Source organism: Plectropomus leopardus, chromosome 20 (genome assembly GCF_026936395.1).
Source record: "Plectropomus leopardus strain MGB_pleo_1.0 chromosome 20, ASM2693639v1, whole genome shotgun sequence".
Lineage (NCBI taxonomy): Eukaryota > Metazoa > Chordata > Actinopteri > Perciformes > Serranidae > Plectropomus > Plectropomus leopardus.
This window is the reverse complement of record NC_142195.1, coordinates 23,779,645-23,806,940: the sequence shown is the minus strand read 5'-3', so window position 1 is coordinate 23,806,940 and position 27,296 is coordinate 23,779,645. Positions and strand designations below refer to the sequence as shown.

General features: G+C 38.3%; 1 protein-coding gene across 2 annotated transcripts; it reads right to left on the bottom strand.

Moving 5' to 3' along the window:
- Positions 1-197: 197 nt before the first annotated feature.
- Positions 198-25,548, bottom strand: gsna (gelsolin a). Of its 2 annotated transcripts, XM_042509880.2 has the most exons (17): positions 25,391-25,548; positions 14,527-14,723; positions 12,554-12,708; positions 12,005-12,166; positions 11,637-11,786; positions 11,465-11,557; positions 10,763-10,895; positions 9,806-10,110; positions 9,517-9,650; positions 8,470-8,560; positions 8,234-8,260; positions 5,113-5,283; positions 3,451-3,625; positions 2,356-2,477; positions 2,099-2,176; positions 1,950-2,010; positions 198-1,028 (listed from the first exon to the last, which is right to left on the bottom strand). In XM_042509880.2, exons 2-17 carry the CDS (start codon positions 14,720-14,722, stop codon positions 859-861), a joined length of 2,223 nt encoding a protein of 740 aa, XP_042365814.2. In that variant the 5' UTR covers position 14,723; positions 25,391-25,548; the 3' UTR covers positions 198-858. The 2 variants fall into 2 exon arrangements, with proteins under 2 accessions (XP_042365814.2, XP_087926977.1); XM_088070851.1 differs by lacking the exon at positions 8,234-8,260.
- Between the last annotated feature and the right edge of the window lie 1,748 nt (positions 25,549-27,296).

The window sequence follows — 27,296 nt, the reverse complement described above, 5'->3', positions numbered from 1 at the left end:
CATTGTGAATCTGACACGGACTTGTCTCAGGACCTTTCTTTAAAACAAATTAAAGAAAAACTTAGAGAGAAATTGGTGATTAAGAACCATACAGTTTATGGTGTGAATACATAAATTGCGTAGCTGATCGCAGCTCTTGAATATTGGCACTTGTGTCCTTTCAGACCAGTGTTGCAAGTAAGTAAAAGCAGACACACTTTTCTTTTAATTTGGTTTTATTGAAATAATAACAAGGCTTAGGGAAACCTTTGAAAGTGTCACAGAAGAGCAGTTTGTAAAGCAGCAAAGCGTCAGTTTCCCATTTAAAGTTGCAGCATCACACTAGCTTTCCTGGGCTTCAATCTGGCAATTATAAAACAATAAATATAAGAGGCTACTAAACTGAAGGTGCAAACAACTTGTCTAAAAAGGCATCCTGAAAGTGGAACAGTACCTTTAAAAAAAACAGCAGGTTTACTGTAAACTAGAGGAAACAACATTAAGGCATCGGTTGTATTGCTTTTATAAGCTGTGTTTTCTTGGCAGTGAGATTTCTGATGTTGCAGCACACCAAGACCTTTCACTAGTGAACAGGTTTTACTGTCAAAATATAAAATAAAAGTGAGAAACCGGCTTGAACAAAAGCAGCAGAGTGCATTTAGTGCAAACCCTACAGGAAGCTATCTGTTTCAGCTCTATTGCTATAGGTCGAGACTAAGTTAAAACACATCCTCATCGATCTGTATCCCTCACAAACACAACAAAAGTAAAAAAGTTTTTGGAGAGGATTGGCAGCTAAAAAAGTCTTATGACTGGAGATCAATGCAATGAAGCGGAGCAGTAGGGTCAAAGGTCGGGAGGGGGGGTTCAGGTGAGATCTCAGATCTCCAGATCAGCCATAGCGCGCTCCAGGGGGTCGCTGGTCCAGTACTCGTGGTCCCAGCCCAGGAACCAGCCAGTGAATGTGGGCGGCTCGAAGCCCTGCTTGATCTTGACGATGGGCGTCCGGCTGTCTCTGTTGGCCGGATCTGTCTCGATATAACGGACCGCTGAGGAAGAAAAGGAAAAGCTTGAATTAGTGTTAGTCATAGAATAAAATTTAATAAAAATTGCAGAGCAGCATAATTTGTATGAGCTTCAACCCCAAGAGAAAGGGAATCAAAATAGGATTGTACTGAAATGTATTTATCTAAATAAGTTACTTTGAAACAAGTTTAATAATCAAATGTACAAATGGTGTTTGAGAAGATTATCTTAAATAAAACAAAACTAGATTTAGTTATCAAAAATTAAAAAAACCGTTTTTGCAGTGCATTAAGTGTTTTTTAATGTATATAATTTAAGTATGACATGAAGTGGGTTTTTTATTTTGAATAAGCAAAATCTTTAAGTTTAATGGGTAAAAAAAATATGTATATTGTTTAACTATAATGGAGACGTCGTTTTAGGATGCCAAAGAGTGTTTTGGTATTAGAAAAAAACATGGAGGAAAATTTCAACGGCTTTTCCCCTTTTTACTCCTATTATTCCACAGGTCGATGTGATTCGAGCTCTTATTTCACCCTCCAAATGACCTTTTGCATATCAGTTAGTCACTCTGAAACTTGATTTTTTCACACACACTCTGGTAAATGAAGAATCCAAAAAAAGGAGAAATTTGTTGATGAATTGAAGTCAAAAAGGCAAAAAAATCTCAAAATATCTGTTTACAAACTCTAGCACAACCCGTGTTGTATAATTCACATCTTAATTATCCAGTCGTACGCAATTCATCAAGAATTTTCTCATTTTTAGGATTCTTTGTTCGCTGTGGCAAAATGCGAGAAAAAAAGTTTTCTTTATGAATTTAAAGTAACACGGGGTGATTAACTGGTTGTCATTCATGGGGGTGAAGTATTTGTTGAAGTGCCACATATTTAGATATCATATCTTGATAATATTTTTAGCTTTTGTCCCCCAGATGTCCTTACCAGATGCCATGGCTTCGGTCTTCTCCTCCTCTTGGGCTTCGTTTCCGATCCAGACAAACACCTAAAAATGGGAAGTTTTATAAATATTTGTTCTTTCATCACAGTGGCTCAGAATCTGTATAACGCGTCTAAAACTACGTTTTCTTTACCTGCTCCCAGGTGTCCAGGATCATGACATCATCAGTGGCGAGGTCGTCCTGGGTCATCTCCCCGGGAACCTCCTCAATCTGAAAGGAGAAGGATTAAGTGGAACTGTGAGTTCTGCGGATTATCCGTAGTGCCAGGACATTATTTCGGGAAAGTTCTCAAGGACTTTGCAGTGTTTATTTCAAACCCCAACTGTTTGCAAGCAGAAGGGTTTACTTCTGTGTAATGAGCGCAGCAGCAGAGCAAACCAAAGACTTACGATGAAGTTTCCAGTCTTATTGGAGCAGGCGAAGAGTCTGGGAGGGTGGGCGTCCATCTTGTCTTTGAGTCTGGTAGAAGTACGATATTCTGTCTTTCCTCCCAGAGCCTCCCAGAACTGATCTGTAGTTATTACAGGAAAAGAGCATGTAAACACCTAAAGGGCTTAAAGCAGTTGCTTGACACAAGGGTATTTTTTTATGGTGTGATAAATGTTTTACTGTATACAAATATGACAGTATTTCAGAAGTATTATCAATAATGGTATAATAACCATGTATGAATTAAAACATTAGGATTTTTAAGGGGTTTTAATGCTATAATTGAAAAACAAAACCGTTTTACAAAATAAAAGTAGAATAAGTGTAAAGGGTTAAGAGTGTTAAAAGCGGCAGTTCAACCCCAAATCAAAAACAGAATTTTTTAAAATTTCTACGGCCGATATCTCCAAGGCTCTGCAACTTGCACTAAAAAAATCGAGACTGATAAATAGCACGACAGATAAGTGGAACAATATGTATTTTATATTTTGCAGTGAACTGTCCCTTTAATGATACGAAAAAATCATTGTTTTTCGATCTGTATGAATCATGTCTTTTACACGTCACTTTCCCTGTGACAAATCCGACATGTGTCTTCATAATGAGTGAATTTTGAATAGGAAAGATTAGAAACTATCAGCCAAAACTCAAAGAAATAAAATGCTGAATTTCTGTTCCGTTGTCTCCAGCAGCCCTCGACTGAGGCCAGCCTTTAAAAGCAGAGTGTTTATAAAAAATTGACTCTGTTTTGTTTTAGCCCGAGGTTTTCTGTTTGAAATTGTTCAGAGATTCCAGTTTCTCCTTGAGCCTTGAAAGCAAATCACGAGATCACTGATAACATCTAAGGGGCTGATGCAATCAACTCTGCTTTGCTTTAAAGATGAACACAAGCACTTAGCTGAAAAGCTATTTAGCTTCACATTAAAGCACCATTTTAACAGCTTGACCGCAGTTTGTAGCCGACACAGGGGTGCCGTAACTGCTATTGGGTTTTAGTTCGACTCAAAAGCACAAGAAAAAGAGAGAAGTTATTCTGTGTGCATCGTGTTTCTCACCAGTCTCTCCTCCCTCAGACAGCTCAGAGGCCGAAACTCCCAGGATGTCACACAGCTGCTGAGCTCCCTGCTTCTCTGTGTCACTGGCACCCACGCCCACCCACATGAAGGAGCCTCCGGGGGTCACCAGAATAAAAGCGTCGTTGGAGTTCAGGTTGGATGACGATGCATCGAGCTGCATGGAGGTGAAGACAGGAGAACAAATGCATTTTGATTTAAATTTCCCCTAAATCAACTGTAGAGAACCTGATTTTTATCTTTCTATTATTTTTCTTCTTTTTTTGGTGACACTGGTTTGTATTAGGACCTTATTGTGGACCATCCATGGTTGTAATGGTTAAAAAAAATCAACCAATTTGGACTGGTCTGGTGTTATTCTATATTCTTCTTATTGTTCAAACAATCCCATGCAAAAACCAAAAAAAAAGAATGCATTAGTCCATTTCAGTATGTCTTCCAACAGCAATTTCTTCTGCTTATTTTCTCACTTTCTTAACTGTATAATAAGCGGAACAATAATTCAACTCCTGCAGCGCAATATTTTCAGTATCTGAATTAACTCTGAGTTACACCACTCTTGCATGTATATATAATACATATTGTACATATCTCTTTTTATTTTTTAATTTATGAAGTGTACATTGTAGCATAATGCACATTTTTGAAAATCTTATATTATATTACATTAGATTAGATTAGATTATATAAATATTATATATTATTATATATTTAGCATAATACATATATTTTATATTTATTAAGAATGATCGTATTTTTTTGTAATATTTTTTTAAAAAATTTACATACTTTACATACTTAGTATAATGCACATTTTACATATCAGAGCGGCTGTTGCCATTTCTCATGAGGGATCAATGTTGTATTTCTGTATTTAAAAAAATGGCCCTGCTCTTCTAAATAAATCAGATTTTTATCTCAAAGTTCAAAGAAAAGTTTTCTTGGGAAAAAATTTGCTCTGTTAGTCTGAGATAATGAGGTTATTGTTTAAAAATATCTGCTTTGTTTTCCTGAATTGACATGATAATCTTATTACTTCAGTAGAAGAAGAGCAGATTTTTCCATAAAAGCTTCTCTCAGAATTTCAAGATAATAATCTTGTTACTTCGGATAAACAGAGCAGACTTTTTTTCTCATGTAAATTCCTGATGCTTCAGTACTGGAGCATGTATGAATATGAAATATCTGGCTTTGGATACACACAATACTTGTCACTTAGATCTATTCATTGTTGAATTTGGTCTTTCCATCATTCGTTAACAGTAAGAAAAACTTTGAATATCATCATATTAACTCTTAAAATAACCTGCCTCAGTGTTAAAGTTAAAAAGCAAATGACATTTTTACTATTTGGGAATTGTATTTTATCTACATATTTCCCTATGTTTTTCTGTTATTTTTCGTATTACTTGTTTAAATTTGGACTATGTTTTGTTCTTTTTTTAACATATTTTTAAAAATATTTGTCCTTGGTGATGAGCACATAAAGCTGTCTTTAATTACAATGTAAGGTGGCGTCCTTTCACAAGCCCTTGTGTTGTTTTTTTCAAGCTATTTTCAGGTGTTACAGCATTTTTTTTTGCTTTTGCTTTATTTTACCCTATGCAATAATAAAACTAAAGAGACTGAAGTTTGCTCTCTTACCTCCACAGCTCGGGTGTGTCCTGCAGAGTTGGAGCGCACCTGGAAGAGTCGAGTCTCTGCAGGAGCGGACTGACCTCCTTCTCTGGACGTTCCTCCCTTGTACACCACCATGGGCTGACCTCCAAACAGACTCATCAGGTGGGCCGGCTCTTTGCCCTGCACCACTCTCACCTGCCACACAAACGGCAAAAATTAAAACTCAAGAATGATGAGGTAGCGTTTTTAGGTTCTTCAAAATGCCTCATGCGTTTCGATAATGTGAATTATCCCAAAGTGGTGCAAACAAATCACATCAGACAGATCCTCCCTTGTTGCATCAACAGTATGTGAAACATGTCTGCTGCAATCCCGACCGCACACACAAGATGGCAGCACGGAGCCGTGCCACGTTTTCACTGTCTGTGCCACAAAGCGGTGAGAGTCAGGGTTTGTGCAGTTAGCACATTGAGAGATGACGCAGGTTACGTCTAACACACTGTTATGAGTCTGGTCTGCAGCTTTTCTCATAAACACTTCTGTCTGTCAGCTCTTCTCCGAAAGCAGTCATCACAGCAAATTATTCTAATCCAGAGTTTACATAAGAGAATGGAGGAAGTACAAATAATCATTAGTGTGAGTACAAATTGTCATCCACATTTGTACACCTCCAGTTGACAGATTCCTTGTTTTGGCTGCTAAAAGGTTTGCATATCCTGCACTCAGAAACCAATCTGTCACAAAGCCTCGCTTCAGCCTCTAACTCCAGAGACTATCAGACCAGAGCACAGAGAAAAATATCTAAGTTTGAGTACACAAAACTGTCACACTTTAGTGTTTGCCTCTGTTCTGCTTCAATGTGATATTTGTCTTTTGTTGCATGTTGGTATTACTGATATAACTTCCTGTTTTGGGGCAATATTGTCTGTTTTTCTCTGAATACTGAACCTCAACATGTAGCTGCCACTGTACCACAAAGTATCAAAGCTGTCAATTTTTTTGTCAGATTTATTGTCTTGTATATTTATCTCTCTAATTCTTCAATATAAACTGATTTTAATGGGGAAATTTCTTGCGCTTGGATATTTATTGGGATTTATTTTGTTTGATGTTTTGTTAATGAAAAGTGGGCATTTTAGTAAAACCCGTCTACATTCCTCAAAGTATCATTTCAGTGTTATTATCATAGCTAAGATCAAAAATCATTTATACGATATATTATATTATATATTATATTTATACAATACCCAGCCAGACGGATAAATTAAAGGGATAATTCACATCTTTTGAGGTGGGTCTGCATGAGATACTTCTCCATAGTCAGTGTATCACATATGTTAGATATCAGCCAGCACGCCAACAGTTTGGGGAAGCCGGCATGAGTTTCGACACAGATGCACATCAACGTGCTGCTGTAGACGAGTTAGCAACAAAAAGTATTTCAGCCACCCAAAAAAAACACAAAAAAGAAATAAAAATACAAATTACAAGTTTACACTAAATTGAGACTGTGTGCAATGGTTTACCTTGATGTCAGACAGCGATTTACGATGGGGAACTGAAACTGTTATATTGCTCTCTTCAAAGCCAGACTCCACTGAGAAACAGTACTTAACCCTTTGAAACCTGAGAGAGTGGGCTTGATTTCTCTCCAAAACATGGGACGAAAGCAATGATCAGTGAAAGATGACATGACCCTAAAATAAGAAATTAGTCAAAAGTACAAGAACCTGAAAATTTGTAACAAACAAAACAAAGCAAAAAACATGAAAACAAAATGAAAACTAGACTTGAAAAAGTCCTTTAAAAATTAACATAATTTTGTAAATATGTAATTATTATCATTATAAATGTAGTTTTTTCCAAGTTTTTTACTTTTTACCTAGACATTTGTCCTTCGCCTTAAAGGTTTAAAGATCTGAAAGGCTAATGAAGAACAAGGTTTGAAAGGGTTAAACATTATTTGAAATTAAAATGTCTGGTTTCTTTGATTAGAGCGTAGATGAGGAACTGAAGCCGTCAATAACTTCCCTGTCGAAAAACGTCTGTCTGACACTAAGGTGAAGTGGTGAAAATAATCTAAATATAGCGTCACTTAAAATGATAGATATATTTTTTTAGATGGGACTTTTTCAGGTGGCTAAAATACGTTTTGCTGTTTGTCGCTCGGCTTCTATGTCAGCACTTCTGCCTGCCTCTTCAAACTGGGAATGTGCTGACCATCATCTACTTTATATAATACACTGACTGTAGATAAATACCTCATTTAACCCCACTTCAAGAGATCAGAACTACTCCTTTAAAATCAAGTTAAGTTTGACAAACTGTGACAAAAGTGTCAAAACGCATGCAAGACAGCTGTTCTCTATTTTAACAGTGAGAGCACGGAAACATCTGCACAATCTGACATCTGCAGATGTTTCCACACAGGATAAATTTAAACACACACAGGTGAAGATCATTCTGTATGAAAATATCCAAAGTTTAGCTAAAACTAAAGATGAGGCTTCAGCAGTTTGAGTCAGGCACATCAAGTGAGTATCATCCAGAGCTCAAGTCGTCCTCTATCCTTTAAGACACAGTCATGCCACAGCGCACACACACACACACACACACACACACACACACACACACACACACACACACACCATGAACATGAAGGTTGGGCATGCAAAGTGGAGACACAAATGAGGAGTGAAGTGTGAATGCAGAACACAGAAATGAATAAAGACCCACATGAGTGTAGAACCAGGACTAAACTACTCAAACCTTCAAATTATTTCCGAACTCTAACATCAGCACTTATTGACGGGTTAAGTCACCGCGATGTTGCTCTAACATCAGGTCAGCGTCGGGTTTGGAAACAGGGCTGTTGTTTATGTGCAGCGGACAGAGTTGGTGACAGAGGAGGAGGGAACCTCCCACGAACGTCCACATCGGCATGTCCTGTTTATGTCCTCATTATCACATTGATTTAGTCTTAAAGGGACCAACAAAAAAGGGCAACAGCCCTCAAAATTAAGATCTTTCTGTGAGAAAAGAGGAAAATATGGCTTCATTTGTCACTGGCTCTGGACAAAATCATATGTGTCATTTTGGGTGGATTTTCAATATGGATGAGGAGCTGCAAAGGGAGTGAAAATACCTGAGTGGTTATACGAGCACCAGCAACCTGAAGACATAGAAAAGGATGGAAACCAAGGAGGACAGAAGCAGCAGCAGAGGGGAAACCATCGGGGAGAGGAGAAACAGTGAGAGGATATAAAGGTCAGAGGGGAGGTGACTGCGCTGAGTAAGCCAGAGGACAGCAGAGACTTTAATAACATGACAGATGAGATGAATACAAACAAAGAGACACTAACGGAGCCGTGTGTTTTTTACCTGCACAGGACCACCGCCGAGCTCGTCATCCAGCTGGGAGCCGAGGATCGCACAGGTCCCGATTTCATCCTGACTGGAGTCACCTCCCTGCCTGGGAGACAACGTGGACGCATCGTCATTACACTTCCAAGGTAAAATACAGGTCGATCATAAAAATACTTAAAAGTCTAAATGTTATTAGCAGTAACCAATACGTGGAAATCGACTACATCAAAAGACAGTCTCTATAATCATTGATATTTAGAATTATAACAAGTATTTTAACATTGTGTAAGATCAAATATTTGGATATTTTATTTCTAACGATATAATTCACATATTTTAGAGATTATTGTACATTTCGAATGCTGCTGTAGTATGAAGAGTAGGAAAGGCTGCACGTACTTTTGTTGTTTTAATCCCAGGAAGTGAATCTCAAATCCCTGTTTTTTTTAACGTATATTCTCAGTTTATTTTAAAAAGTGACTGTATTCATTTAACAACCAAAAACTGTACAAATATTTTGAGAAGACACAATTCATGTAATGAGCATAAATTGACATGCCAACCCAGAGTGTGCAAAACTGACACAGGAAGGTATCTGGAGCATCATAGTTTGGCGTGTGGGGCCGCTGACCAAGCGTCTGAGTGTGAATGTGTTTGTGTTTTCACTAAAACTCATAGTGTTTTTTTTTTTAAACCTGCATTGTTTACATTCATGTTTGCGGTCTTCGTCTATTCTGCCTGTTTACGTTGGTGCTTTGCTTCTTAGCGCTACAAGTGGTCAAAATCTCTTGAGGGTCCCTTTCACATTCAGTCATGTTTAATATCTTTGATATACACAATGATTTTTGTTACAAAAATAGCACATTTCTAACACTAAGTTCTGACGCAATTATTAAATCCCTCTTCAATCCTACGTCCCATACTGACAGTTTAAGCAGATTTAAAGGGTAAAATCTCTGATTGACAGCTTTCACATGGTTCAGGCATTATGCTGTTATAATTCAGTGCCACTCAACTTTGTATTTCAAGCAGTTATGACCGGAAACTGATAGTTATTCTCACCACATGTAGATGATGTGTCCCTGGCGTCCTCCGTGACTGTAGTTATAAAGGATGATGTAGCTGTCTCCTCCGTAGAACTGTCCGTGTGTGGACGGATCCACCGGCACTTTCTCATTACCTTCAATACGCCAGATCTGTCAAGAGATAAAATTGTTAAATTGTAAATAAATTGTTCTATTTACTGCAAAACATGTAAATATTACATTAATACGTCACATAATATCCACAAAATTTCTCATTCACACTTAGCATGCTGTGGATTTCACATGTCCAGCCGCCGTCCTCTCACCTGTTTCTCTCCGCTGCCGTCATCCACCATGCCGTGTTGGGCGGCCATGGCGGGGGAGTCGTGCAGGCTGGCTGCGTCGAAGGCCACCTTCTCGATCTTGGCGATGCTGTTGGCAATGTAGGCCACGCCCATGCCCACTGTCTGATCTTTGTCCCGCCAGTTTTTGAAGAACTGCTTGAAGAGCGGCGTCTCGCCCATCTCGGGCAGGATCTGCACCTGAGTGTGTTTGGGGTAACCCATCTTCTTGATGAACTCGTCCGCTGCTTTCATCGCTTCCTTGCGCTCGTCCATGTTGGCGTCCTTGCCTGCAAAAGCATGAGAAAAGATAGCGGAGGGAACAATTAAACATTAAAAAATGTAACTTAAATCAAACAATCAAAGGGCCACTGAAAAAGGTCAAAGTTATTGCCGTTCTTCTGATTTAATTATTTGACTAAAAACAAGCTAGTCTGATTTTTATTATTAAACTACACAAACAATTAGCAAAAGAAAACACCATTAAAATCTAATCTTAATAAACCAAATATCTAGAGTAATAAAATAACATTACCTATGTTTGTTAAACAACTAAATACTACCAACAAATAGTTCCAAAAATGATTAAATCAAGTGAGAATATATGTAAAAAAAATAGAAAAATAGAAAAAAGCGATATGTGTATTTTAATTCAATTTTAAGTTTAATTTTAAGGCTTTCTTTTAATCAAATTGGCTTTTTGTTAAGGGCACCAGGGTGATGCTCACTGAGGATGTCAGTCTCGCAGCGCTCTGTAGGTCCACACTTTACATAAAATATACTGTTACTAGTTTTTCTGACACCTTTGATAAAAGTAATTCAGCTGAACTGAAGCTCGCCATGACGTCTAAGAAACGATCGCACAATCTCTATTCAGCAGAGGTATAATGTTTCCAGCTTTGAGGAAACACCTCTGCTAAATGAATAACATGCTGCACTGACCTTTCCAGACGAAGATCTTGCCATCGGAGCCGTGGTCCAGAATGAAGCAGTCGCCAGAATCCAGGGCGCTCTGGGCGAACGGGTTCTCTGCTGCCACCAGGGCGATGGTCATGTCTCCACTGGCATTGGACACCTGCAGGAAGGAGGAGAGAGGTTGGTGAGAGGCATGAGGTGTTATTTATTTCTGAGAATTAGCAATCTAAGAGAAAAAAGTTTGCTGAGGCTGCACCGCATCCTCCTGGACTTTTCAGCCACCTGCTCAGCCACCGTCATGTTGAGAACAAACAAATGTGTAATCAATCCTACCGCACACGACATATCATACACATGCTCCAAATGTGGCGCACAGCTCCTTTAATATCAGCTGCAGTCACTGACATTTAGAAATACAACCTGGAAGTTAACATTGCTGATATGTAGTTTATTTCTAGCATGTTGCATTATGCAATTTTTTATTCATTTCTTTTTTTTAACTATGTTTCAATCTTTTAAACTACATTTAAGAAATGACTAACACACTGTAAGGCTGTGTTTCATTGTTGGAGGTCTAATGGTAATGAAGTAGAATTGAATTTTTGCCCTGATCTGACAAGATAAGATAAAAACAGATAAATTAAAGATTTTATTTTGAAATTAAATCTGAAAAATAATGAAAATAATTCTAACAAGAGACATTAAGGAGAAGAAGACAGCTTCTCTCACCTTGTACAGTTTGGCCCTCTTCCTGTTTGAAGCGTCGGCTTTTATGTCAGCATCATTATCTCCGACGGGCAGATCTGGTTTCGGACCCAAAACCTGAGCACACAAGCAGCTGTTTATTTAACACAAAGGTCAGTTTGAGACTAAAGTTGTCGTCGTAAATCACTGATCTCACCTCTAACATCTTCTCTCTCTCCATCCCCTCCTCGCAGACATAGACTTTGGCCCTCCCACTGCGCTCGTTGTCACGGATACCCTTGGCAACCTGGGTAGCCTTCAGCTTCTCAAAGCGGTTGCTCTGGGAGCCGCACCACTGGTAAATCTCCTGTGCAGCAAAAAAGCAGATTGAAAAGCAGGTGAAAACACTGGAACATTTTGTGTTTTACAAAACCAGTTTTCCCATAATACTTAGCTTCTATTTGCTAAACAAATGCAACATTTGTACTTTTGCTCATGTCGTGTATGTGCTTTGCCGTCATATTGACAATCATGTCATATTATTATTTTTATCTATAGTATCGATCAGTGCTAAGCGGGACTCACAGCGCCCAGGTCCAGGATGAAGCAGTCTCCCTGGTTGAAGCTGTCCCAGTTGACCGCCACCTCTGTCGCCCGGACACTACGGCGACCTTTGACCTGAAGCACCCGCTGCATGACCACCTCGTTGGTGACGACGTGCTTGAAACCAGACGCCACGCCCCCTTTCTGGAAGGTAAGAATGAAAATACCCGTCTGTAAGAAAAGTGGCTTCAACCTCAACAAAATTAGATAAAACAAAATATGGATTTTTTTAAATGGATGTTGAGAAATTTTGACTCTTGATGAACAAAATAATGATGCCAAAACAGACTGGATTTTTAACTTTTTAGGTGCAGAATGACAAAGTATATGATTTAAAATATGATGAAAGAACCTTAAAAATGTCCAAAAACAGGCAAAAATCACATTTAACATTACATATAAATGATTCCAAATATAAAATACACCAAAACAAAGTATATTCCTTGTACACTGAACAAATAATTAAATTCAACACTTTTATTATTTTTCAGTATGTGAGCATTTTTTGCAGCAATAAACATGTCATCTTACCATGTACTTGATTCCGGACTTGAAGTAGCCCAGAAAGGTTTTGGACTCGTGTCCCTGCACCTCGCGGTACTGGATGGGTTTTCCCCCCAGAAAGTCGTCCATTTGGACAGTAAAGATGGCCGCCGAGCCGCTCTCATCCTGGGTGCAGTGATCACCTGCAGCAGAGGAACCGCAGATGTACTCCATGTTAATCTGGCCCTTATTTAATCTCAGCAGTCAAACTTAACATGTTTCCAGAGGGACACGTTCTGTGTTTGACGAATTCTCCCACCGAGGACTCGTTGAGTCGGGAGATCGATATGTGGGAGCAGCGGTGGGTCAGATCTCGGCAGCTGCATTTATACATGCAACATTTATTCTATTTCTGGTCCCGCACACATTAGTCCATCAGCATGTGAGGGCGTTACATCAGATCCTGTTTATTGGTAAATGCTGTTTCCATGATCAATCAAGCTGACTAAGAGTACATGAAATCAATAGAAAAGTCTGGCGACTCAGCTTCCCGCTTTCCTGTTAGCTTCAAACTAAATCCTAAAAATTTGGCCAGTCTGACACTCTGTCCTCTGTCAATACTCATTTGCAGGGCTGATCTTTTGATTTTCAGCTGGTCCAAATACCAATTTGACTTAAAATACAGACGCTGACATTTATTTGGATTTCAGTCTGAAAGTGATAATGGCACGTTTAATGTCATTCTCCAGAGAAAACCATGTATGACTCAGAGTAATTATAAAAGTTTTATTGTTGTTGTTGTTTTTTTCTTTTTCTTTTCTTTTTCTACAATTCAGTTTAGTTTCAGTAAGTTTATTGAATTTTATTTTTTTAAATATTTTTTGGTTTTATTCTATTTTATTTTATTCAAGTTAGTTTTAGTTTAGAGTTTATTAGTTTTAACGTTATTTGTTTTTTATTATAATATGATGGTATTTGTAAGAATAAGATTTAAGAAGTTTAGAATAAGTGTTTTATACAAAAAAGGCACAACAAGGCACACAACATTTTGTAAAAGGCACACACAGTTATGCTGACATCGTGGTCTCAGTAAATGTCGGCACCAAAGCTTTCTCGTGCTGGTTGTTTTAAAAAAAATTAAAAAGACTGAAACTTGTTTTGTAAGTGCACAATTTTGAATCCAAAACTTCGACTTGTGGTGGATTTTTTTGGACAGTTTTCTATTTATTGGATTCTTTGTAGACCAGTGACAACATATTTTGTATTTGCTGAATATTGGTGCAAAATGATCTAGACAAAACCCCTCTATTGAAACAAAAACATCATATGTACCTTTATGAAGTTTTACATCATTGAGAACCAACCATGAAAATCACTGTGTCATTGTAAGCCTTTTAGGTTTGATTGATCCAAAGCACATCTGTCCTACGAAATAAGGCCTGTCACCATATCAGAGGCTGATCTTAGAGAGTGGGATGAGATGCAGCGGAAACATAAAACACAACAGCAGCAGTAAACACAGCTTTGTCTGTGAATAAACGTCCATTATTTCGCTATTGAAGGACAGAGGGCTTTTGTTTTTGACTTCTAATCCTCAAAGATTTAAAACGTCACATGAAAATTGTCACAGGCACACAAAAAAGCAAGAGGGGATCCAGAGAGGTTAGTCTCTCTTTGCTTTAAAATGATTTGGAAATGTTGCCCTCTCTGTTTTTTTAAACAATTTTTGGCTTATTTGCAATTTCACGAAGGGCTGGATGACATAATTAAGTTAATTTCCTGTTTATTTTTGACAAAGTAAACTTAACTTTTTAGACATCTTTGTATGCACAGTTTGTATTTAATTTACAAAAGAAAGTAATTACAAAAAAAGAAAAATGTTGCCTTCTATTTAATCTCCAAGATAATCCCACTCTCTTTATTTTTTATTTTACATATTTTAAAGTAGATATTCCTTTTATTTCTGCTTTATCTCTGCTTATTTCTCTATAATAACACAATATAGCATCTTGTGCACTCACCCAGCCAGAAGTGGAGGTCGTACTGCAGGTTTCCGGAGCGTTGTTTGATGGTGTTTAGGATGAGGTAGGCGTCTCCGGTGTAAAATCCGCCGTACAGGTTTTTTGGGACGGGCACCAGGTCAAAGTTCTCCACTCTCCATACCTGCAGGCCCGGCTCCTTTCCGGCCCGCTCGAACTCTGGGTGTTGTGCTGCCATCCTGCAGAGAAATCCCACACCTGAGATTTAGTGCTTTTCTACTCTGTACGCCTGAATATACATGTGTTTCCGTGGCAACCAGCTGTGATTTTATGATCCAGATCAGCGAGCAAATACTGCTGAGATATGAGTCGTAGAGCTTTGCAAAAACCTTTAAAAGTGAGACTGGGGCTCCTTGCTTTGGAAAGCCACTCCCTTAAGGCTGAGGCGTTGCCATGGATACAAAGATAAAGTTTAGGGTTATAGTTAGATATTAATGCTACAGCAGGGTGAGTCACTGATGCCCTGTGCTCAGGGTGTTTCCTCCACTGAGCAGGAAGAGGAAGTCCTGACAGTTATGACTCAGACGTACTCATATCTGGCAACAGAATCCTTGTGTGTAATTATCCTCAGGAAAAGACTGGTGTGTAACTCGACACTGTGTTCCTCAGTCCGTCATGACTACAGTATGTGCATGCAGCCATGAAATATCTGGGCTCGAGGCTTGGTAGATATATATTAGACTTGAGTCAGACTTGACTTGTGAAAACATCTAGACCTCAAATCTCGAAAAACAGTTTTAAAAAAAAAACTTAATTTGAAAAGTAAAATTGGTGGAGTGCCCTTTTAAAAAGTAACTATAGTATTTTTTTAACCTGGGCTCTCTTTTCCTATGTTTTTATGTTTAAGTGACTAATGGAGACAACAGTTTCGAGATTTGTTCAGAAGTAGTAAAACAGGCTATAATAACCAGATGGGAAAAATGTGCGTCCTAAAATCTTCAGCATATTGAAAAATAAACAGAACATGTAAAACACTATAAATACAACTTTGGCATGGCTTATGTAATTTTCTCAGACTTGACGAGCCTTGTTAGGGCCAAAGAAACATTATGCAACTGTTTTCACCGCCCCAGCAGTTCGCTTTGTGACTTATAAAATAACTTTGTCGAGTAAAACTGGTGGAGTGCTCCTTTAAAGGTTTCACTCTGGATGTTGTGTCAGTTTTTGAAATGTGTCCAGTATTAAACAAGCTGCAAAACAGGCTGCAGTGCGACCACTCGGGATATTTGTGCATCTTCAATTTACGTCCACTAAAAGTGCTTGTTTTTGTCACTGACAGGCTGATTTCTATTGTCTGAAAACATTATGAAAGGATCCCTATAGAGATTTTTGTTATAAAGTAAGATCCTTTTTGTTTGACCAGAAAGAGCCCAGAAATTGCTGTCATCAAACCCACCAGACTCCATTTAAATAAACTGCAATTTCAGCGTGCATAGAGCCAACATATTTTCACATCTAACAGGGTGAACTGAGGGTTAATTTCAACCAAACCAAAGTCAGTGATTGATGGAACAGTGGAAAGATGAACTAAGACATTTTTTGTGGGTTTCATTTTTTTCTGTAAACTTTGAATGAACTGTTTTACCATGATAAAAATTACTGTTTATTTCAATGAAGTCTGGTGTGTTTGGCGACAGTGATTTCGGGGCTGTTTTTAGTGAAACACAAATGATCTCACTCTTTCAAAAAAAGGTCTATCTCTGTAGGATCTTTTCCATAATGATGCCAGACACTTAAAATAACAATCTGACCTTATCAGTGGCTAAAAAGCACTTTATTGGATGGAAATTTACAGTGCCCAAATGCCAACTAATGTTGCTGTCTGCATCGTGGCTGCAGCGCTCGCAATCAATACTAACATTTCAATAAGTTGTTGCCACTGTCACTTAGACACAAAAACAAGGGAAAATAGGGTTCAGGTTGAAAAATAATATCCTTAAAAGGGATAGAAACAGAACAAAACAACAACATAGCAAAATCTCTATCAGTTTACAAATCTCTACAGTCTCATGGTACACGGCATCACATTTCACAGCCCTATAAAGTCAGACATTATTCCACTCAGGCAGATTCACAGACACAGATGCACACACATACCATACACTTCTGCCATATCTGAGAGAGTAAAAGACATGTGGCGCCCATTCAAGAGTTTCAAGTAGGTGTCTGTGCAGCTTTGGATTACAACCCAGAGGCCTCTCTGAGTAGCATGTGTGGATGTTTGTGATTTTTGAGATGGGAGTTGGACATACTGTTAGTATCTTTGTTATGGGCGTCTGGTTTGCAGAACACCAGTTTACAAATTTACAACAAAGCAATCAGCTGATTCTGTTGGCTTGGACATTTTTCAGATGTCTATCTGTGATCGTTTCAAAGATGTGATCATCTCACATGGCAGTGTAGGGTTTTTGTGCTGTGCAGAGATTTTCAAAATCTGTTTACAATTCAGATTTGCTCTATTTATAACTAACAATGTTTAAACAATGAAAAGGAACTTGTTACTGTAACTACGATCAGTGATAGAAAATGTTTGAAAATGGACATTACACATTAATCCAAAACATCTAAGTTGTATATAGTTTGATTCGCCTACATTCGTTTCACAGCTATAATTGTTAGTTACTTATCAGATTAAGGTTTATGCATACAAAGAACTCAAAACATTTGATGTATTATTGTAGATTAAACTACCCAACTGTTTTTTGGAATTAAAATTGTTGTTTTTAACATTAAACTGGGAAAAAGATAGAATAAAATAAATTAGAAGTATAAGTATATGTTGTATAATAATTCATACAGGCAGCAGTGACAGTAATTGTGAATCAAACAAAAGACAAAACAGAAAAAACAATTTGAAAGAAGGTCTGGCTGCATACATGTTTGATGCTTACTTTAATTATTTGGTTGGTGGAGACCACATACAGAGCTAAAAGAGAGTGAATACAAGATGCGTTCACCTTGTTAAGTATGTTATAACTAGTTATAACTAGTAAAACAAAAAAAAAATCATGGCTATAAAAACAACCCAAATCATCTTCAGTACATTTTGTTTCTAACTGTTCTGAACTTTTGTTTCAGTAAAAAATGTTAATTTTGGACTTTTATTTTGAATGTATTATTTATTTTATTTAAGCAAAAGATCCGAATGAATTTTCCACCTGTGTTGCGGTTGAATGTTCAAGAAGTTAGATAACAGTCCACACTGTGAAGCAATCATCGTCATAAAAAATGCAAACGTGAACAGATGTGTCCTTTAAGATTTTGCTGCAGACTCTTGCCCAAACTTAATTACCTGCACAGAAAACACCGCAGAGCATAAACAGTTTCTCTGAAGTGAGGCAGTGTTCTCAAATTAGAACCTGACGTTTCTCAAAAGGGTTTCTGTGAGCCTTTACGCTGCGATTGTGCTTTATTCTACCTCTTTATCGAAGCGAGATGTCCTTATAAGACCTTCAAACCCTCTTAACTGTGAAGAACTGAAGTTCAGGTACTCCAAAAAAAACCCTAAAAACTGGAGGTCATGTAGTTCAAAATGAACACAGAATCCAGTTTTCCACAGGAATGTTGTTTTGGACCAGCTGCCTCTCACTCTGCATGACTAACGTCCACACTCAAGCAAGAATCGGCCATTCTTCTAGGCGGCCGTCTGCCCACAAACATGGCAAGAATCCGCTCTTGACCCTGAAAGAGGGAAGTGGCTCCAAATTCGCGTAACCAGGCCAACAAATGTGGGGTTCCTTTTTCCCCATTTCTGCTCTTATGTAACAGTCGGACTCACTGCACTTTTTTTTTTTTAGATATGAAATGTTTCAGCATGGACAAGTAATTGGATCATTTTAGAAAGGAGCAGTTTCACGGCCAATTTTTCCTGATTTTTGAAGGGGCGCGTGTCGACACTTTGCTGGCTGGCTGATAGATCTCTCCGAGATTAATTATTTGGATAGATATTTGACGTTGTAAGGAAAGGAAACGTATATATACAGGTGTCTTTAGCTCCTTTGGAGTTTACATGAATTGGACGCAGTCACAACACCGCAAACGTAGCCTAAACAGCTGGAGTTCATATGAGGTCTGAACCGTCTGAACTCCCATGACACTGCATCTCCTGCCTCCGGAGTTTGGCCAGAAATAGAGAAACTGGGGCTGCAGGGCGATTCCTCTGAGATCATTATACTAACTTAACAGAGGATGTGGAGAGCTGAATTTTCCTACAGTGGCTCTAAAGTAGTCTGGAGGAGTTTCCAGCGTGGAGAAGCTTCATTGTTACAAAAGTCAGACAGCGAATCTGTTGCGTCTGTGGCCACATAGGGAGGTTTAAACTGAGCCTTAGGCAAGAAATCAGTGTGTGATTCCTGATTTGTTAAGCCTAAAAACAAAGATATCAATAGGTAAATAGCTTGTTAAGGGGAATAAAGTTTCCACAGTTTAATCTGAAGGTTTTTTACAAGGAAACACTGAGAGTTCATATTTTGGGACATGGAAATTATGAAATATGGAAACTTTGAATACCGGCACATATTGTTTTTAAATGAGAACAGAAGGTGTCATGTGCTGTAGAGATGTTTATTTTCAATTTAAAAAACGGTGAGTGAGAAACCGTCTGTAAAGTGGCCTATATGCGCTTATACCAGTCCACTAAGTTCAGCCCTTTCAGTTTTGATGAATGTAAAGTACATATCACCACACCAAAGCACTTTATATTAGGATGTTAAATGTAAATAGGTAGCGTTATATCCTGTATATCATCTGTTATGGTGTGGAATTGGTTCATGTTGTCTCGACACAAATGTCAGCAAAAGAAAAAGTGCCCAGTTATTGTCATCCAACCCAATCGCCAGAAAAAAATGTTGGTATTGTACCTGTGCATTTCTGCAAACAGCAGATGTGTTCAGAACCACAGATATGTTACATTTGCACTTTATTGTGGATTCACTGACACTTTACGTTTCAACGATGCCGTGGTTAAATTTTGTTATTTTTAAGCACAAAAACAATTTGGTTGTGGATCATAAAATATTGTGTTTTGACTTAAAAATCCCAGTTTTGGAAGCACAATCCCCACTGAAAAAGCAGTGATGTTTCAATAAAAAAACAACCACTTTTTGTGCCACAATCTCCTCTGGAAAAGCCATTTATCAGTAAAAACAAAAAACTTTTTGTGCAACTATCTCCTGAACAAAAACAGCAACAAGTCACTAGCTTATAAAACAACCACATTTAGTGCCTGAAAAGCCACTGGAAACACAGCGATAGCTCAGTCAGATGAGAAGATTTATTCTGATCTCTTTTAGTTTGTTTAAACGTTTGTTAAATATGGAGCTCCAGCGAACGATTAGCCTAGCTTGGCATACCAACCAAAAGCAAGTTGAACAGGAACATGTTTTGCATATCTAAAATAATACAGATGTAAACAAGGTACCACATCTCCCACACTGCTACTTCCTAAATATTTGGAGAAGCATCTAACACAACAGTGGTGAGAGAATACAATAACACTATGTTCCCAAACAACTGACAATAAATCAGTAACTTCTGCTTGAGTTGATATACAGTCATTCATTAAGTTAAAGTGCCACACCCAGCGATGTGAAAACAGCTTACATGCAGAGATCTGAGATGAGCGTGAAGATCCTCGTTAACAGAGGCGGATGTACAGCAGAGACATTCAACTTGAAACCACATCCCTGAACGCAACATAGGCATGTTAGCAGCTAAATCTGTGGTCATGACACAGACACCTGGTACGCCAGCGCAGAAAGCAGCAGAAAAACTCCTTGAAAAGTCTTTTAAGGTTTTCAATTTTTTTATTCTAAAAAAAGGCATTAATTTGTATTAACATTACTTAAATTAATTGTTCAAGTCTTAAAAAATACTCAGACATGGGAAGTGACATAAACATGTGAATTTTTCCTGATGTTGCATTGTAAATTCTCAAAATACTTTGTAACATTTTTTTAAATCAAAAAAATTAAAAAAAAATTTAAATTTAAATTATTTCCTCTTCTTCAACTAATCATGATGGGAATCCAGGCAGCCGAAATTCACATGCAGAGTGAAATCGTCAAGAAAGCCGGCCAACAGCTTCTAGATATTTCCCACTTTGGCTGTTTAAATCAAATTATTTAAATTATTATAATATTATATAATTATACCATAATTAATTATATTACAATAATATAATATGTTTATTGTCTTCCATGTGTTCCACTCTAAAAAAGTTTGTTTTTCAACACTTTATGTAGATAATGTAACTTTTTTAACAAAATTATTATAAACAATAATAATACATTATAATAAACATGTGGGCAAAACTCTTTCAATTTTGGTTCTTGTGAAATTGGTCCTAAATTTCATTCTGAGTGGCTATCAAAAAAATCTTAAATCTAGCTTGCCTTAAGCTGAAGGAACCTTGTTCACTTTGTAACTTGAAGTAAAGTCATTGCTTCTTAGTGTAAGTTTCAGAACAAAAGCAGCGGTGTAAACCATTTAATCCCCACGATAAAAACACACTGCAGACGTAGCTCTCTGCGTGAAAACAGAGCCGCTTTCAAGAAAAATCATGAAAAGTTTACTTTTTTTAAGTAGTCTTTTCATCCAACAACAGTCGAATACATTTACTCTGAAAATTTTCACCCATTGAAAAATCGTTTCTTATTCTGCAGGCCTTTGTTTCTGTGGCGCTAAATAAATATGAGTGCCTCTGGCTGTGCTCTTCGCCTGTGATGGAGAGAAATACTGTCTGTCTCTGCACATCAAAGCTGTTTTTCTCCCACAGTTAGACACTCGTATTGACTTGAAAAAGCAAACATCAGAGGGGATACGCAGCATCTGAATCACCTCACTACAAAAAATCAGAGCCAGAATTAAAAAAAAAATCTCTTACTAAAAGCAGATAATAAAACAAGAGTGAGAGAGGTTAGAGAATTTAGTTTTGTTTTTTTTTACAAATTAGAATATTTTTGTCCTAAGTTTTATACAATAAATGGCAGCAGCTGACTTAGACAAACATTAACAATTAAGTGTTTCTGGCAGCTCTGTGTTGGATAAGGTGACTCAGGGAGGGGTAGTTTGTTTGACTCAACACACACACACACACACACACACACACACACACACAGCAACAGGCTTAAATAGAACAGATCACATGATTATTGCTTCTTCTTTAAGGCCTGCTGGGAGACACATATGGTGTCTACAGGCCTCCCCGCACCTCTGCAGAGCTGAGGGTATTCGTCCACTTTCTGCCCCCTCACTGCAGGCTCTTTGCCCCCCTTCGCCCCCACATAAACACGCAGTGAGTCCCTCATTCCAACCTCAGTTATTTGCTCCCCTCCCCCCATTTCACCAGCCTCTCTTTTGTGTCTGCCTCCGCTTGAGGCCTCAAAACTTGATCCGCCGTGCAGATAGCAACAGTGGAATCATATGATGAGCATATTTTAAAGCCCTTGTGATTTGTCTGCTGGTGTCCGACTTCAAAAAACAAGCACAAAATAGTTTAATCTGTGAAATCTAAAGTTATGGCTCTCCATGCTGATTTTTCTCCCAAAAAAAGAGATTCCTCCTTCAGGAAGGGGGATTCTTGATGACTCATTTTCTCCGCTGCGCTGCATGGCACTCTCAGCCTCTCGAGTTTTAGAGCCGTGCAGCTGTCCTCCTGCTCGCTCAGGACAGATAACACTCTGCAGAGACTCAGCACACTTTAATAGCTTCCTTTTCATCTGTTTACACAATGTGAGACTAAGACAATCAAAATGGCTGTTTATGACTTTGTAAATAAGCCCTTTTGAGATATGGACTGTTATTAAAGGATATGAGAGGGATGTTTCAGGAACAGTGTAGCTAAAACCAGTCACTGAATTAATCTTATCAAGCACATAAACTCGTATTTCTCACAAAGTTTCATCTTCTCTGATTGACATTGACAATGCAATATGATGTGATTTAACTTTGACACCTGCAGATAGATAATGTGATATTTATCAGTATCACAAAGCCTTATAGTCAGAATAGCAATACTTAAAACAAGCTGCAGACCACAGTGATGAACAAACAACAAAAGCTGGTGTTTTATAAGCAAGGCATTGTTTTTTTTAAACAGTAACGATTTTAGAGTCACCCAAACATTTCTCCTCAAATACAATGTCCGTCTGTCTCTGAATATTAACGTTTGGTCTGGATTGCAAACTTTATTTCTTCCAGTGTGTGTCTTGGTAAAACTTTTGGAGCCCAATCACCCCAAAAACATGTTTGCATAGTACATTTCTGCAAACCACAGCTATGTTACATTTCTTACATACCATATCAATGTTTCTAAGGCGATGCAGTTGTGATTACATGTATATCAGCTGACTCTCTCATTGGGGGGTGGAGGAGATGGTGAATGGCATGACGCCTTGGTGAGACGGTTGCTAAGCTGCAGACCACAGCGATGAACAAACAAATCCTGGAGTTTTTTAGTGAGATTTTGGCAGCATTTCTAGCAATGATTGTGTCACCAAAACTGGGTATTTTAAGCCACAATATGATCTTTACCAAACCATAACCAGTGTTTTTTTAAGGCACTAAATGTAGGTGTTTTGTTGCAACCTGTTGCTGTTTTTCTAGCGGAGATAGTGCCACTTAAAGCAGTTGTTTTTTTGCTGAGACATTTGGACTGTGCCACCAAAACAGGGTATTTTAGGCCAAAACACATCTTTTCCTAACCGTAACCAAGTGGTTTTTGTGCCTAAACATAATGTTAATGAAAGTGTTGTCGAAACGTAAACAAACATAACATATCCGATACATAATAATGAACACATGCTACATATCTGTGATTGGCAGAAATGTACAAAACCAATTAATTCTTGCAATTGGGTTGAGATTTAGAAAGTTGCTGTCCAATTTAAAAGATATTAAGCTTTAAGAAGAGCATATTTAAGTCTTTTGTGAATGCCCCTCCCAACAACGGACCATTTAACTGTCCAAAACATGACTCATGAGTGTTTCCTCTTCTGCCTACTCAATGGTTAAGATTAGTCAGCTGAGAATATGTGGGTAAGCTTATGGAAAGACTGCCTTTAGAAGAGGAAATCAATATTTTCTGAGTTTTTTCAGTATGTAGTTAGGACCTGCGTTACACTGAAATACAGTGTTTTAAAAGCTGGAACAATGGTTAATACATAACTGAGAAAGCTCCAGCTTTACACCCGGCGTCTTCTGACCTGTAAATCGATGTTTACTGGGTGTGTACGCCGAAACATCCACTCGACCTCCTCCCTTTCACTGTTTTTGTCATGCCACCTCCGCTTTTGCTACTGAGCGAGGACATGGAGGACAAACATCCCATGACTGCATAACCGCAATAGGGTGCTGGCAGAAAACATAAGTATAACTTATGTTTACAATTAAATAGTTTAAAGACTCATGCTGTCATTTTTCGTGTGAGGACGGTCTTTTAAATTTGGATTTCTGGCTTCAGCAGCTGCACACATCACAGCGAGCGAAGGCTTAAACTTAAAGCTAAACTTTTGCCGACATCATATTCTCCATGCTTTTGAGGCTAAACAAGACATTTTGGGACCTACATGGAAAATATGTTCGCATGCAAACATCCACAGCTGTCCTGCCCTCTTGGACAGAAAGCCTGCACACAGTTGTTTGAGGCTTATATCTAAATCTGAGGTGGGCTGGTTTGCAGCCGGTGGGTTCAGGCATCCCGTAATCTCTGTCCGGCTGTCAGCTGAGTGCGACACAGCGCTTTCTGATTGGCTAACACGTCTGTATCTCTTACAGAACACACAGACAAACATTTCAACTACACTGTATGACAGACTCAACCACAAACAGGATGTTGTGACTAACTTCCTCAGTGAACAGTTCCATTATTTGGTTACAGGTTTCTATGGCAACCAAAGATGTCTCTAAATAGAGATTAGCATAATTATGCAGCTGCTGATTGGTATTCTTTTACTAAAATGCAGCAAAAAACAGCATGTTAAATGTTGCCTTTGACTTTGTATCACATCGTGGCGTCCTGAGCTCACTTTAACTCTTTTAAACCTGGACTGTCATTTTTCCAGTGCTGTGTTTACACACCTGCCACAAGTTTTTAAAGCTTTGAGCCCTGAGAAACTTGGTAATGAGCAATTTGGCAAGACATGTCCTGCAATTTGCAAAAATAAAAAATGATAAAAAATAATCATTGGGAGGATTTTTTTTTAATTGTAAAATTAAACTGTATTTATAATTAAGAGAATCATATATTTTAAATTATTTTACAGAATAATATTTTTTAGCACTTTTTTCAGGTCATTTAATTTTCTTTTTGTACTTGCCAGCTTTTGTGGGTTTGAATTTTTATTTATTTATTTGCTAATTTCCAAGTAATGCTTTTCTTTTTTTCTTTTTTTTTCGTTTTATCTTATTTCATATCATTTTTGGAATTTTTTGTTTTGTTGCACTTTGCCTTCTTCCAATGATTTTCAAAGAAATAAAGCCATCTTGCCCAGGTTTCAAAGGTCGAGGAAGCCTGTGGATGCCAGTTTAAGTGAAACCACACAGCAGGATTTTAGTCATCATGCAGGGTTTCCACAGTCTGTCCATATATGGAAGCAGCCGCGTTGCACTTTTGACAATAAAAGCAGGTTTTTATGAATGACAGACAATAAGAACTTAAAACAAACCATTTTAACATGCAGAGAGAAATCCAGGTATTTCTCTCTGATCTCTTTCTTCCCAAATCTTTGTTCCAGTCTGAGTACATAAGTAACGGTTCATTTCATTGCTGCGCTAATGAAGGCATCATATTACCTTCTGCAATCTGTGCTACCGGCTGTTGTGTTTCATCGACGGGGATTTAACGTACCTGAAGGCGGAAGGTTGTGATCGGTAACGGACGGGCGTGGACCTGAGAGAGCCGCGGTGAGCGCTTCTAGCTGCAGCGGGAGCAGAGAGGCGTCGAGTCGGCGGGGCGGCGGAGAGCAGGGCCGCTGTTTATGGCTGTGGCCCGGGACACTCCCCGTTATGACACTCCCCCGGCGAGCCTGCTGCACCGCCTGCAGAGGGGCGGCTGACACACGGGCGCGCACACGCACACTGATGTCGATATAAATCTGTCTAATCTCTAGCAGACGTTAATCCATCTAAACATAAAACTAACATAGTGAAGTTCCCGCTCTAATAATCATTTTTGTGCGTCATAAATGTGAGCATTTTTGTACTGCATTGAATTTCAAAGTTTTCAAATTATTTAGACATTTTATATTTGGAAAGTTAGTGATATGGCATTGAATCAAACCACCACTGTTGCAGTTTTACTCAAACGTGAATAAAAGGGTGTTTTTTTTTCTTGCAGGGGTTGTGAAATGAAGCTGGACTGAGTCTGCACTTCCGGTCTCCAACAGAGTGTACATGTCGAGCAATACTGCCCCTGCCTGGTCCTGGTCTACCACCAGATGCTAACAGGCACACCTTTGGCTGTGAATGCTCTGTTTTCCATGTGCTCTTAGAGGGTCAAAGGTAATAGTCATTAGGAAAAGTGTGTGAAGTTAAAATTTGTTATTTTAAAAAGGAGACTAGCCTTTGCACTATTCTTGCAATGAAGACATTTAAGGATTACAGCGTAATTTTCAAATATTGCACTGTGAAACTAAACGCATCCAAGGTGGCATCTTAGTTCCATGTTTCTGTGCACAGCAAACACGTGTATTTTGGGAATTATGAATTAAATATGTAATACCAGCCAACAAAGTAATAAAATTGTGACTGAAGCTGCCTACAATCTCGAATTGGCCCGTCACATTATTGTAACCCACATTTTCAAATCTTGGAGGCCCTCTAGTGGACAAAAGACAAACTCACTAACAGAATCAGAGTAACAGGATCATTTGTAATAATCCTTGGTACTGAAATACTTAATATGACACGTATGACTGAGCAAGAAAGGTGTATGTGTAAACATATGTGGTAATAATGAGGAGCTGTAAAGGTAATAATAGTGCATGATAACAACATGTTGCGTTCGGGCAGCAAAATGTGTTTTTACTTTCCTTCACGACAAAATGCTTCCAATTCCACAAACAGATTTGTAGAAAACACACGCTGCCTTACAGTTTTGGGTACTATCTCACTGTATATTGTCTACAACCAGAATCTAAAAGTGGGAGCTGTAATTTATGTACATATTGAAAAGCTTCAGTCATGGATGAAAACGTCGCAACAAGAAAGTCTTGTTTTTGTGTTTTGCTGTTTCAGACGGCAACACAAGCTGCATTCAGCTCAACAGGAAGTCAGACAAACCTCAACAGGCCGAGCTGTACACTGGAGACTTGGACATGAGTTGGACAGCTCAACCTAATCACAAAAACATATTTTCCCATGAACCCCTACTGGCAGCCATGCAGATAGTTTTAACTTTGTTTGCCAGCCTAAAACAGTGTTTTAACTAGTTTACAGGAACTGCAACAGTCTGTTAGTTTTCCAAACAGTGGATGGTTTCTTATCTTTTTAGCCACAGGGATGGAAACGTTTGTCAGTAGGTCTTTTAGTCGGTCCACCACTTTGATCCAGGCTGAAATATCTTAAGAACATTTTGGTCTCCAGAGTGTGAAACTTACTGACTTTGATGATGTAGATTCAGATTTATTGTCCCAGAGGGAGATTTATAGCCACAGTCAGTCCAACGCAGAAATATACAGATATAGACAGCACATACAATCTTTGTGAATGCTTTATTGCCCCTTCCAGTTTCCCAGCTCACAACAGTGTCAGTT